At 39.3% G+C, this 13,836-nt stretch overlaps 1 protein-coding gene across 1 annotated transcript in view; it reads left to right on the top strand.

The window, feature by feature from the left end:
- The window catches only part of Hydin (HYDIN axonemal central pair apparatus protein), a 433,096-nt gene that overhangs the window by 27,519 nt on the left and 391,741 nt on the right, over positions 1-13,836 (top strand). Inside the window, exon 5 of the mRNA XM_004659564.2 lies at positions 6,375-6,574. Coding sequence (XP_004659621.2) covers positions 6,375-6,574 — 200 coding nt within the window. The remainder of the gene's footprint in view (positions 1-6,374; positions 6,575-13,836) is intronic.

Here is a 13,836-nt window from a genome sequence, read left to right as displayed (position 1 = left end):
TGCTTTTCAGAAAGTCATAACTGCCATGTCCATATTTTTTGTTAAGTTTTTAAGGTATGGAGAATGGGCATGTTAGAAGAAAGACTATCTGGATAGCATTCTTAGTAGGATACCATTTTAGGATACAGAGTAATTCATAGCTCAGTCTCTCATAGTAGAAGGGAAGGAGCTTAGGATAAATGTTTTGGGCTTGAATGGTGACCTGATGGTTCTGAATCTTAAGACCAGGAAAGGGAATACATCGCCTGGAGCAATTGCTTTGCTTGCAGGCTGACAACCTCCCGAGTCACTACATCTGAATTAATTCTAATCCAGTAGAGCAACATATAATGGTATCTTATGTAATCTAATATAGTCATATTATGTACGCAGCTACAATCATTGGAATGTTTTAAAGAAATCTTTTAAAGAACTTTCTTTAAAATATTTAATGGATGTGTAAGTTGATTACAAAAAACAGAATTCTGATTATATTTTAAACCTTTATTTGGTACCTTGAGAGGATCTAAAAAACACCCCTGTTAATGTTTCAATCAGCCTCTGTTGTGATTTGAATGCAAAATGTCCCATCAGTGCTTGAATACTTGATCCTCAGCTGGTGGCACTATACCTGAGATTTTAGAACCTTTAAGAGGGAGAGCCTTGCTGGAGGAAGTGTATCCCTGGTGGCAGTCCTTGAGGTGTTAAAGCCTGGCCCCACTTGCTATTTGTCCTCTTGTTCTGATCGTAAACAAATTAAAAGAAAGCACTTTAGGATTTCCTCTAATATTGGGTGCAGCTGTTTCTGTCCATCTATCTCCTGGTCCTTCCCTTCCTCTCTCCTTTCTCTCAAAGCCTCAACTATAATTAGTTTTCATTTGTTCTGTGTTTCCATGTGTGCTAGCTGCTTTCCAGTTTACAATTCCCAACATAGCCTTTGCTACTGGCTTTGAGCTCCTATGAAAACACTACTTATCTCTTTAAGATTTTGCTGTAATCAGAATAAGCAGTTGTGTTGTTGAATTCTAAGAAGTTTCCTAAGATCAGATATCTTGGTGTAATTTATACATCCTTATGTCTGGATATCATAATTTCTGAGCTTGGCAATACCATCTGGAAACCAAAATCAATTGCAAAGTGAAGAGTCCAACAACTTAACATTAATAAATTTCACAAGCACTGTTCATTAATTTTTATTACTCACTCTTACCTAAGGACATTTATGTTCATACTTTCCCTTGCCAGGAACACCCTGTACCCAGATCTCTTGTGGATGGTTTCTTTTGCTGTTCAAGTCGCCATTGACAGGTCACCTCCCCATAGAGGCCTTCTTAGTTATTCTGACCTAAAGTAGCCCCTTCCTATAGCAGCATTTGAAAGCCCTTGTCACTTTGTGGACATAGCTCATCTTAACATTATGATAGCTTTTAGTATTATTATCACACTAACAACAAGGGTAAGCACGTCTTGAGTTTTTCCTATGTGCCTTACACAGCAACTGAATTTAACTTAACATACATTTAGTACTCCCTCCCCACCAAAAATTAGGCTAAGTAACATGTTGCCTCACTGGTCCAGGTCAGTTTTATCTCCTGCCTGGAATCCTAGCTGGCTTCCCTTTCTGCACTGTACATTACTTTCATGTACTTGCAGTCCATTGTCCACAGAGCAGCTAGTGCTTTTTCAGATTGCACCCGGACCAACTTTGAGCATCACTTTCAGCCATCTTCTGGTCCTGCTACTGGCTTACTATATAAGACATCCTGTGACCAGCCTTACCCCATCTTTTCTCCCTCACATCTAACCACTCCTCTACCTTGCCACAGGCACTGAATCACACATGCTACCTCTTCTCCCATCCAATCACATAGATTCATTTCTCATTGTCACAGATCCCTGATTAAGTGACCTCTTTTTGTGGAGGCCCCTTCTGGCCTCTCTTTGTATAGAGCTATCTAACCATTCTGTGTTCTCTAACCATGATTTATACCTTTTTCAGTCATCACTAGCCTACATATTATTACTCATTGCTCTTCCTCCAGCAAATATTTGAATGTTTTCTAGGTACAGGCTCTGTTGTATCCCTGAGCATAATAGGAGTCATCAAGGTGAGTAAAGTCTCAGCTGGCATTGAGCCATCAGGGACAGACATACAACAACTAGTTAAGTGGGTAGAATATATGTTAGAGACACTGAGGCAAATGAAAGCAGAGCAAAATGCTAGGGAATCTGCGGGTCAGGAGAAGGGACGGTAAGTTTAAAAAGGAGCAGTCAAGGGAGATGTCAGAGAGAAAATGAACAATTGTGCCAGTCCTTTGGAGAGGAGGGGGGAGCACTAGTACCAGAGGAAAGTGAGTTCTGGACAGAGGGAGCATCATGAAGTGAGAAAATTTGTAAGTGCAGGTGAACAAAGGACGGCAGGAGATGTGGCTAGGGAAAGAATAGAGGCCCAGCTATGGAGCCCTCACAAGCACTCTAGCCCTCAGCCTGGGTGCCTGTGAACAGAGTTGCCACCTGAACTGACTTACATTTTAACTGGATCCCACTGGCTCATGAGTGGAAACAGAAGATGGGGGAGCAAGGGCTTAGTGGAGAGCTCCATTAGCCCAAGGAAGATTGCAGTGCTAAGACTATGGTGCAAGAGTAGAGGTGGCAAGAAACAACTGCATTCTGGATATCTTTTGAAGGATGGACTTACAAGATTTATAAAAGAAAGAGAAGGGGAGGGAAGGAAAGAAGGAAGTGAGGAAGAAAGAAAAAGGGAAGAAAGAAAGTAAAAAGAAGGACAACAGAAAAGAAAGAGTAATCCAGAATGTCTTAGTCTGGGGCTGTAAATTCAGGCCATCAGAGGATGGTAAAGTCAGTACTGAGTCTGAGAGGCTGGGCTGGAATGGGATGGGGGTGGAGAAGTCAAGGGCAAGGCCTAAGCCAGCTTTATGGAGCCTTTGTAGGCACTAGAGAAAGGTTCCCAGTCTGGGGTGATGCAGTCAGGCTGGAAGAATTAGCTGGACTTCAACATCTGCTTCTGCTGTTATACAGTAATAGTTAACTGATACATAGCCCAGTTTAATGCAGCAATCTGGGTCTTTAATTTAAGGCCTGATATATTCATATCTGGTGGGATGCCCATTGGAAAGGTAGGTCAAAGATTGGAGGTTGCAGAGAAAACTGCAAGTGAAAAGGCCATGCTGTGGAACCTTCCTGGTCATTTTACCTTTACATTTATATAGTGAATTACACTGCATATTTTTATATCCCCTATATGTTTATTCGTTATTATGTTTATTGTCATCCTCATATAAGGGGAAGAGAGCTGTGACCATGTCTGCTTCCTACTCTGTTCCATTCCTTGGTCTGCCAGAATCCCTGGCACCTGCATAAACCTAGTTGAATGAATAAACTTATTACCACCTTTTCCTCCTTAGTTTGTGGCTTCATAGAGTCCAGTTCAAGGTAGATCTGTATGTTAGTCTACAGGTCAGATAGCACCATTCCTGCTCTACCCCCAAACCTCAAAGAGAGCTGTTTAAAAAAAAAAACAACAACTCTACTACTTAAGACCATTAACTACACAAATACCAAAAGGAATTTTAAATCCAATGGCTTTCCATTCATCAAAATTGCCTCACAACTAAAGCACACCAACATAATGAGAAAACTTAAAATGAAGGAAACCAACAGGTTAGTTAATGCTTTCCTTTCGGGGTGACTTCTGAGCTTCTGGCCAATTCTTGAGGGGACTGTTCACATTTTCCTCTTATACATAGTCTTGCTTATTGCTGTGGTTCACTTTTAACTTTATCTTTGTTATGGTGGCAACAGGAGTTCTATTTCTATCTAATGAGATGATGAACAATGACTTTCTTCAGTATTTCTGTTACACTAAACTCAAGACTAGAAAAGACAGATGTTTAGTGCATCAACAATTTTTACTTAGAATGGTGGGAAATGGCTTTTCATAAGACAGGAAGGTTAAACTGTGCTATGTATCTTTTAGCTATTACTGTATAACAACTGAGCACTCCAAAATGTAGCTTGAGAACTGGAGAGATGGCGCAGTACTTAAGATGCTTGCTTATGAAGCCTAAGGGCCCAGGGTTGATTCTCCAGTATGCACATAGCCGGATACACAAGGTAACATATACATCTGAAGTCTGTGTGCACTGTTTAGGGACCCTGGTGTACCCATTCTCTCTCCTCCCTTCTTTGTCTCTCAAATAAATAAATAAAATAAAGTATGGTTGAAACATTAAGCATTTATACTGCTTACAAGACTGTGGATCAGCAGGATGGTTCTTCTGGTCTTGACTGAGCTGATTTCTATAATAGGATGGCCGCTGTGCTTACACAGGCCAGGCTCATTCAGATACTTGAGGACCGGCTGGCTGAAGTGAATCTGTCCTGACCCTGGCTGGACCACTTGGGTCTCATCCTGCAGTAGGCTGATTTGGGCTTCTCATATAACAACAGGGTTCCAAGGGCAAGACTGAAATGCCAAATCTTCTAGAGGCCTCAACTTCAAACTAACATAGCATGACTTCTGCCAATTAATATTGTTCAGAGCAAGAGATGGAAAAATAGACTGCTCTTGATGAAGGAAATAAAAAATAAAACAGTCACAGAACAAAGAGTGCAGGAATGAGGATATCATTCATCAGAATCATCAGCCCAACATGAACTGGGAGGAGGAGAACAAGAGGGAGCGCTAAGGAGAAGTGCACTTTGGTCATCCTCATCTCTCACCTTACTTCCCAATTGTCAAACATATGAGCCCAGAGCTTTTTTTACTGACTTACAGGTTTTCACACTTAAACTGTCCTACCTTTCCCAAAAGAAGAGAATCTCATTGAAATCACATCTGTAATTGCTGCAGAAGGTTTTCATAGAAATATGTATTTGCACATTCTTGCCATAATCACCATATTTCTTGCACAGTGAATGCTTTTGTATGTTTATTGTCTTTATCATTATTATTCATTCATGTATTCAGCAAACATTTTGTTTGAGGCTAGGTGCTATGTTATATAATTAAATAAAATTAAATATTTTCTTACCTTATTGGGCTTATGTATTAGGGAATACTACAAGCACATAAGTAGTTCATTTTATTAAAATTTTATAATTGCATATGTAGAAAAATGAACAAGATACCAAGGAAAATAAAGGAGTATTATAGCCAGGCATGGTAGCACATGCCTTTAATCCCAGCACTCGGGGGGCAGAGGTAGGAGGATTCCATGAGTTCAAGGCCACCCTGAGATGACAGAGTTAATTCCAGGTCAGCCTGTACCAGAGTGAGACCCTACCTTGAAAAACCAAAAAAAAAAAAAAAAAAAAAAAAAAAAAAGGAAAGATAAAAAAATAAAGGAGGATTATGCTGTAGCTCAGGAGGATTATAAAAGACTTCTTGAGCCAGGTGTGGTGGCGCACGCCTTTAATCCCAGCACTCAGGAGGCAGAGGTAGGAGGATTGCCATGAGTTCGAGGCCACCCTGAAACTCCATAGTGAATTCCAGGTCAGCCTGGGCTAGAATGAGACCCTACCTCAAAAAACCAAAAAGAAAAAAAAAGGACTTCTTGGACAATCATAAGCCACTGTGACTTTGTGAGCTAGAAAAATGTATCATTATTTGTAATGTGAAGTCAATGGGGGATTGAGTCTAAGATATAGAGTGGTATATCAGTTATGTAGATAAACAAAGAGAGGCTTCCAGGAGAGGTAAATGTTAGGAAAAGTGAGAAAGAAACCAGAGGGAAAACTCAGCTTAACAGTAGAGACAGGGTTTATTCAGGGAATGCCTGAGAAGGGCCCTGACAGACATGATCAGAAGCCCCTTCTCTTATAGACTAGGGGATACTTATGGGGCTGTGGGGGTCATTGAAACTCCTTGGTTGTAGAGCAGTCCACCTTGCCTCAGGGCTTGGGCCACTACAGGAAACTTATGATAGGTATTGGTGATCTGGATCACTCCAGGAGGGTGATTGTTAGGAGGGATGGTTGGGTCACTTGGGAAACAGAGGATTACAATGAAATGGCAACCAGAGTCCAAGGATGGAGTCATTCTGGTTCTAGCAGTAAATAAATGCTTGGGTAAAGACAGTCATATAGAAGTGTCTTGAGTACAGGGATTAACAATCAGATCAGGGTGGCTGGAGACAGCTCTAAATGCAGTCTGTGGGCTATTGATCTACTATTGCCTCACATGTAGGTGATGAGCCACTGTATCCAGCTTCTACAGCTTCTGTTGTCTCCTTAGTTGCCACCAGGCAGATATGTTGATCTAGCCACATATGCTCATAAAACTGCCATGGTTATCCTGGTTATCTATTAGTTTTTGCAGTGATCTTGATCATGTTGGCTTTCCCATGAATCATGATTATACCCTTCCCTTGTAGGATTATGCCCATATGCTGACCTGTATTACTGAAAGAGAAAAGTTTATTGTACCCATCAAAGCTAGAGGTGCTCGAGCCATCCTGGATTTTCCTGATGAGCTGAATTTTTCCACTTGCCCTGTCAAATACAGCACTCAGAAGATTCTACTGGTACGAAATATTGGCAACAAAGATGCTGTGTTTCAACTCAAAACTAGCAGGTATGCATTCCTGCAGCTCTTGTCTTTTATGATAGCTGAAGCTGGCCAGCACAAGTCAATGTTTAGAATGACATTCAGAGTTGTGTTGCTTGTTGTAGTCTTCAGGTGCAAATGTGAGACCTCAGCAAAATGGATTAGGCTCCCTCTTCATCCAAGGATAAAACTAAAATTCCTGGTTCATCTTATATCCACTTTTTACCATATTTTCTTACCTGCTTGGTTTTTTTTTTTTTTTTCTAATGAAATGCTAGATTAAAAAGAGTCCTTTTCTTTAGTGGGGAGAATTATCCTTGAGGATTTATAAGTTAACATTTTTCTTTTGGCAAAAATCTTTTATTATTGGTTGGGTTGATTTACTTCTGTTAGCATAACAAATTGCCACAGGTTTAGTGACTTAAACAACAAAAGCTGATTATCTGAAATTTCAAAAGGTCAAAAGCCTCACTGGACTTAGTGTCAGCAGGCTATGATCCCTTTAAAGGCCTGTGGGGAGAACCTGTTTCTTCACCTTTCTAGTTTCTATGATACTGCCCACATTCCTTATCTCATGGTGTTCAGTTTTCTCATCTAAAAATGAGGAAAAGTATAGTGTCCATGCCACAGAGTTGTTATTGGGAAAACTTAATGAAAATAAACTGCTGATACCTAGAAAGTGCTATATAAAAGCACTTCAAATTGACTTAAAATGAATTAATGGCAGCCTAGTAGGCAGAAAAATATCTCCCCAAATACATACATGACCTAACCCCTATGACCTGTGGCTATGTAATATTACATGGCAAGAGGGGATTGTGGTTGCAGGTGATAAGAAGATATCCTTAAAATAAGGGACCATCTTGAATTATCTGGATGGGACCAGTGTGACCAGGAGGGCTATAGAAAATAAACCATACAAAGTGATGATTGTGGGGACAATTTGCTGGCTTTGTCGGTGAAAAAATTATGATAGTAAAAGGGTATATCAAGAGCACAAGGGTAGGAAAATTGGATTTTAATCTGAATATGTATATAGTAGAATCAGTGTTGCAGACTTTGTGTGATAGCATAGAGGGTTATGATAAAATCTCTGCTCTCAAGGTGCTTTCTGTTTTATCTTTATGAATGTGGGGAGAAGGTAGGCATGTGTGTGCTACAGGGTGCATGTGGAGGCCAGAGGACAATCTCAGGTCTCAGTCTTCACTTGCCTTTTTTTTTTTTTACTTACTTTTAAAAAAAAAATTTATTAACATTTTCCATGATCATAAAAAAATATCCCATGGTAATTCCCTCCCCCCCCCCAATTTCCCCTTTGAAATTCCATTCTCCATCATATTACCTCCCCATCTCAATCATTGTACTTACATATATACAATATCAACTATTAAGTACTCTCCTCACTTGCCATTTTTTAAAAATAGGGTCTCTGGCTGTTTATGTCTGCATATACTAGGCTAGCCAGCCTGTGAATTTCCAGGGGTTCTCCTGTCTCTGTCTCCGGTTTCACTTCTAGGATGCTGGGGTAAGAGGCCCATGTGCTTTTGCATCTGGCTTCACATGTGTTTGGGGATCGGAATTCAGGTCCTCATGTTTGCAGAGCAAGCACTTTGCCCACTGAGCCCTGACCCCAGCCTTCAAGGGACTTTGCTATAAAATTGTAAAGAAGAGTTTGTTATGGGCATGAGATTGATGACTTATCAATGGAGCTTGAACAAGAATGACTAGCTTGGGAATACAAGAGGTAGGAAATATAGTTATTTTCTGTGACTTGGACTGTTAGCTCATTTTAAGAAGGGTTGTCTCTTTAGAATGCTTTGCTGGTATATAGACATGTCTCTTGAGAAATGATTAGCATCTGCTTCTGACTAGTTTCCAACTGTTAGACTCCTATAGAATGTACTTGGTAATCTCTTGGCTGAGGGGCTCCTGGACCAATAGAGTATATCTAACCTCAGACCTCTATAAGATTTAAAGTCCAGTGTTTTTAGTATTCTTGGGAAACTTTATTTGCCTCACTGAAGACCAAAATAGGCACTTTTCCTTTTGCTGTTGGTGGAGGGATGCTTGTTAGCTCTTTAAATTTCCCAGGTTTGTAGAAGATTTGATACTATTCCCTTGATTTGATTATGACTTGATCATCACAGAGCCCTGTCTTCTGCTCCAGCAGGGTTGTCAGAGACCCCAGGATTCTAGGGTGTCAGGATCCCAGGGAATAGCTAGTACTAAATCAGGGGCTTGCTTCTCTGGTTCTGAGTTTTCTCTTCATTTTGGAATCATGTTACTCTTCCTGTTAGCATGCTCAGCTCTACATCTGTGCAAGTTTTATTTTATAGTCTCACTAGTATTTTCTGGTGGGCAGGTTTTCATGTTACCTAATCTGCTACAGTGTCAGTAGTAGGACTGCCATATTGTAGGTTGAGGTTACATCCTTTGAAAAAAAATGTCTGTTCTTGCAAGTAATCAAGAGTGTCACTATCTCTGAAGATGTGGATCCATATTTCTGTCTAGTATAGTATTTCTCTTTGCTAAAAAACTACCTTTAATATTTCTTATGATGTGAGTCTACTATAAATTCTCTGCATTTCTTTGACCTAATTTTTTTTCTTTTCCTCTTCACTTTCCCCTCCCCTTCCTTCTGTCTTTTATTTCTTGAGATATAGTATATTAGTTATTCTCATTGCTATGATGAAATACTGACAAAAGCCACTTGAGGAAGGGTTTATTTCAACTTGCAGTTCAAGGGGATACAGTCTACCATGGTGGGGAAGGCGTGGTGGCAGGATCATGAGGTCATGTTATGCCCACAGTCTGGAAGCAGAGTGAGTGAACAAGAAATGTGGCTGGGCTATAAAACCTCAGAAACCTCTGCCTATGACCAAGACTCGCCTCCTAAAAATTCCACAATCTTCCCAAGCAGCTCCACCATCTTAAGACTAAGTGTGTTCAAATACATGAGCCTATGGACATTTCATGGCAATTCACATTTCACATTCCAGTTACAACCCAAGGTCTAACCATGGAGGCCTTGCTAGACTCAAATTCATAGTCATTCTGCCTCAACCTCCTGAGTACTAGGATTACAGGCATGCACCACCACACTCAGCTTTCCTTTTTTATTAGCATGTGTATGTGTTTGGTATACATATGTGTGTATACATGTTAATATGTGGGCACATGTGTTTGTGAGGCTATGCACAGAGCTTAAAATCAGATGTTTTCCTCAATTGCTGTATGCTTTGTTTTGTGAGAGTTTCTAACTGAACCTGGAGCTCATAGATTTGGCTATATTAACTAGCCAGAAAGTCCCTGGAACCCTCCTATGTCTGACTCCTCAGTGCTGGGGATATAGGTATGTGCCTCTCTGCCTGGCTTTATGGTTGTTTCTGGGGATTTGAACTAAGCTCATCATGCTCATGTGGCAGGTACTTTACTGACTGCACCACCTCCTTTGCTCATTTTCTTTGTTTTTGAAAGATATTTTCTCTACACTGTAGAATTCTGGATCAACAAACTATATATATACATTTTTCCAGTATTTTAAAGACATATCACTCAATTATCATTTAGTTTTCATTTCATGTAGTTTCTTCTCTTTGTTCCTTTGCACATAATTGTATGCTTTTGGGACTACTTTTATGATCTTGTCATTATATTTTGTTTGTAGAAGTCTGATTATATATTTGGGTATAAATTTTGTTTTTGTTTTAAGGATTTGGTTTGGTTTGATTTAATCCTGTGAAGATCTTTGAATTTCATGCATCTCTCATTATTTTTCAAGTATCTTGGCCATTATCTATTCAAGTATTTCTTGTGTGTATGTGTATTTAACTATATGAAGTGTGTGTATGGGAGCATAGCATGCATGTGGTTTGGGGTGTTGGTTCTCTCCTTCCACCTCATTTGAGACAGAGTCTCTCCGATTGTTTGGCATTGGGAAATCCAGGTAAACTAGCCTGTGAGCTTCAGTATTCTCCCTAATCCACCTCCCATTGCCATGGGCCCATTGGAATTATAGATATGGGCTCTGCTTTATGTTGGCTTCATGTGGGCACTAGGGATCCACACTCTGGTTGGGAAGCTTGTGGAGCAAGTACTTTTAACCACTGAGCCATCTCCCCAGTGACCCTTCAAATATCTGTTCTTTTTGTAGGGAACCCATCCACCACAGGTGAAAGCCACTGGTGAAACATTCGACATGTGTCATGTTTCCTGAGGAAGGAGACCTGTCAGTCTTTAGACATCAAGCTTTTTGCCTGAAATACCAGCCCTCTAATGAGTTTTTAAAAAGTTGTAATTTCTTTGTCTTGTTTTGTTGGTAGGTGTGGTAGTTTGAATATATGGCCCCATAGATGCACATTGACCTTGTAATTTGAGTCTCCAGCAGTCTGACTGGAGGAAGTGTCATTGAGGGTGGATCTTGGACTCTAGCCCTAAGGTGTGTTTAGAGGGGCATGGATCTTGAGTATAGCCCTAAAGTATGTATAGAGCCAGTTTGGTTTCTGGCTGTTCTTGGTGGTGTACTGCTGACTGTTGGTGGTGTCTTTCTGCCTGGATCTATGGAAGTGAGCCAGCTTCTTCCACCACTGATGGTTTTTCCCTTGGAATTATAAGCCTGAAATAAACTCTCCTCCCATAAGGTGCTTCTATTTAGGTGTTTGTCCTAGCAACATGGAGCTGACTGTGCAGTGGGGTAACAGAAATAGTTTTTGAACTTTCTGCATCTTGGTGGAAGCAAGATTCTGAACCACTGCAAATCAATTAGTCATCAAAGGCAAAGGTCTTCTGGTAATAAGTACCTACTGATATTGTTCAAAGTGTTTGTGCAATCTTTGCCATATCCCAGCGAGCCTCATGCATCTTACTTGAGGGAGAAGGAAGAAGGTTGTTCAAATGTCTCACCATGGCTTAGAAACAATTTGTCTTTTCTCATTAAAAAAGGTTCCTTAAAAAAAAAAAGGTCCCTAAAATTCACCACCTGTAGTAAACATTAAAAATTTCCTGTCACCTAGATATGTTTTGTATGTAAAGGAGAAGCCACTTAATGTAGAAAATGAAAGTAGGCAGTGTATCTTCCTCAACTGTTTGGCTGATCCTTAAAAATTTCATGTGCCAATTTCTTACATATTAGATTCATATACATGTCAAGCAAAATAGTCTGAAGATGCAGAAAAATATCTATGAATGTGAATCATAATTGTTTCCTAATATGTAAATAATTCTAAGCTAAAATGTAGCATAAATTCAAGGACTAATTGAAAATCACAGACATAAGAGACTTTGCTTTGACATTCCCATTTTATAGATTAAAAAAAAAGAGCTGTAAGGAAGGAAATGACTTATCCAACTTCCTCCAATAAGTTAATATCAAAACAACATTAAGTCAAACATGGCTCACTTTTGGGATAATTTGTTCTCAGATTCACTTCTCACCATTCCCCTGCATGGCTGAGTATCACTGTGGGACTTCTTAGCTTCCTAGGTCAGTTGTATTCCAGATATATTTGACCATGGGGCACTAGAAGAAGACTGGCAGGTCAGAGGAAAGAAGATGCTAGGGTATGTCTCTCCCTCTGCATCTTCAGCAGGGTCCCCAGCAGCAGCTCCATCTCTGCCATGGTTCCATCCGATGGCCTGCCATGGTTCCAGTTTCTGTCAGGTGACCTGGTTCCCAGAATCTGTTAACACTCACTCTTTTCCTTTTGCCTCCAGTCCAGGGGTGGAAATAGATAAGTTCTGTTATCAACCCCAGAGCTGTCTCTCTATCTCATTTGGATTTCTCAGCACTCCCATCTTTTATGTAACCAATCCTCTCAGTAAGTTCTTACTTTGCAAATATTTCTGTTTTCCTATTTAGATTCTTCATGAAATGGTAGTTTTATGTTCTTACCACAAAACACATGCTTCCAACTATATTGTCTTGTCAGTCCTTTCTACTGCCTCAAATATTTCCAGTCAGTCCCTTTTCTGCTTTAGCCACAATTTGCTTTTGTTATTTGCATCTGAAAATCCTGGTAACAACAGTGAGCAAAGATGTGCTTGAATCAGAATCTCCAGTGAGATCCCCTGGTAAGTTTATTTTTAAAGAACTACATGAGTAATTTTTCTTTCCAGATATGTCTCTGAGTTATTAACGTGAATGTTAATAGATAGGATAGAACATGGATATAGTTTTGGAATTTACAGTCAAAGGCCAGGATCTACTTTTGTTCCTGACATTTTTAGGTTCAACATTCAAGTAAAAATAATATCTCACAGGTAATTGTTTTAAATACAGCTCATGCTTTTTTAAACTGAAATAATGATTTAACTAATAGTTATATTTATAAAATGATTAAATTTATATAAACCATAAAAATAAAATTTTATTTTCATATCTGTTGTCCCTATTATACTGTGAGCATGCAAATGCAAGGATTGTGTCTAACTCTTTTCATTTTTGTGTCCTCAGTATCAAGGAAGTGTCTAGAATAAATAAGTACTCAATAAATGTTTATAGGGTGCCTATCCAGCAATATATCACAAAAGCAAAGCTACAACTATAAACCTCTACAATAATTTAAAATAAAAATACATGCTCCAAGTACTATAAAATGAGCATAATGTTTTATACTAATAAAAGGAGCTGCAATGTGCTATAAAATATACAGAGAACATAAATAATTGCCATACAACTTTATTACAGATTTGACCTAAAGCTCTAGTAGGTCCTGAATAACTTTGACTATTTAAGTTGCTTTACTATTGGAAGGTGAGTGAAAGAAGATTAAGGGGGATTTTCACAATCTAAAGCCTCAAGTTAGTAATTAAATGATAAAGACATTCTAAAGAAAAAGTATTAACATGATATTCAATATTTAACACACTGGGCCAGTACTTAGGCTTCAGGTAAAATACTGAATCATTTGGATGCAATAGTTTTAGATCTCATGATCTGCTCATGTTAGGAACAAGACTCAATCTTTCTCATAGCATATGGGTTCTTTAGCAACCCCCCCCCCATTAAGTATTTGATATTACTGAGGGTGTGCTATCAAACACAAACAATTTAATAGAAGAAATAGCCTTATAACCTGTGGAAAAATACTTTTCACTTCTCTTTGAGAGCATTTATTTTCTGATACTTGATATTATGTAGACCGTGCAGCCTGTCGGCCTCTAGTAAAATGAAGTGCAGAATCAAATTATAGACAATGTTTAAGCACTAGAACCTAGCACACTTCACCTAATTAACATCTGATTTACTGAGAAAAAGCTTAGGCAGCTTTAAGTGGCAATGGTGATCCCAG

The sequence above is a fragment of the Jaculus jaculus genome, chromosome 1 (genome assembly GCF_020740685.1).
Source record: "Jaculus jaculus isolate mJacJac1 chromosome 1, mJacJac1.mat.Y.cur, whole genome shotgun sequence".
NCBI classification, from domain to species: Eukaryota; Metazoa; Chordata; class Mammalia; order Rodentia; family Dipodidae; genus Jaculus; species Jaculus jaculus.
Note: the sequence above shows the minus strand (reverse complement) of the source record. Positions and strands in the feature narration are given on the sequence as shown.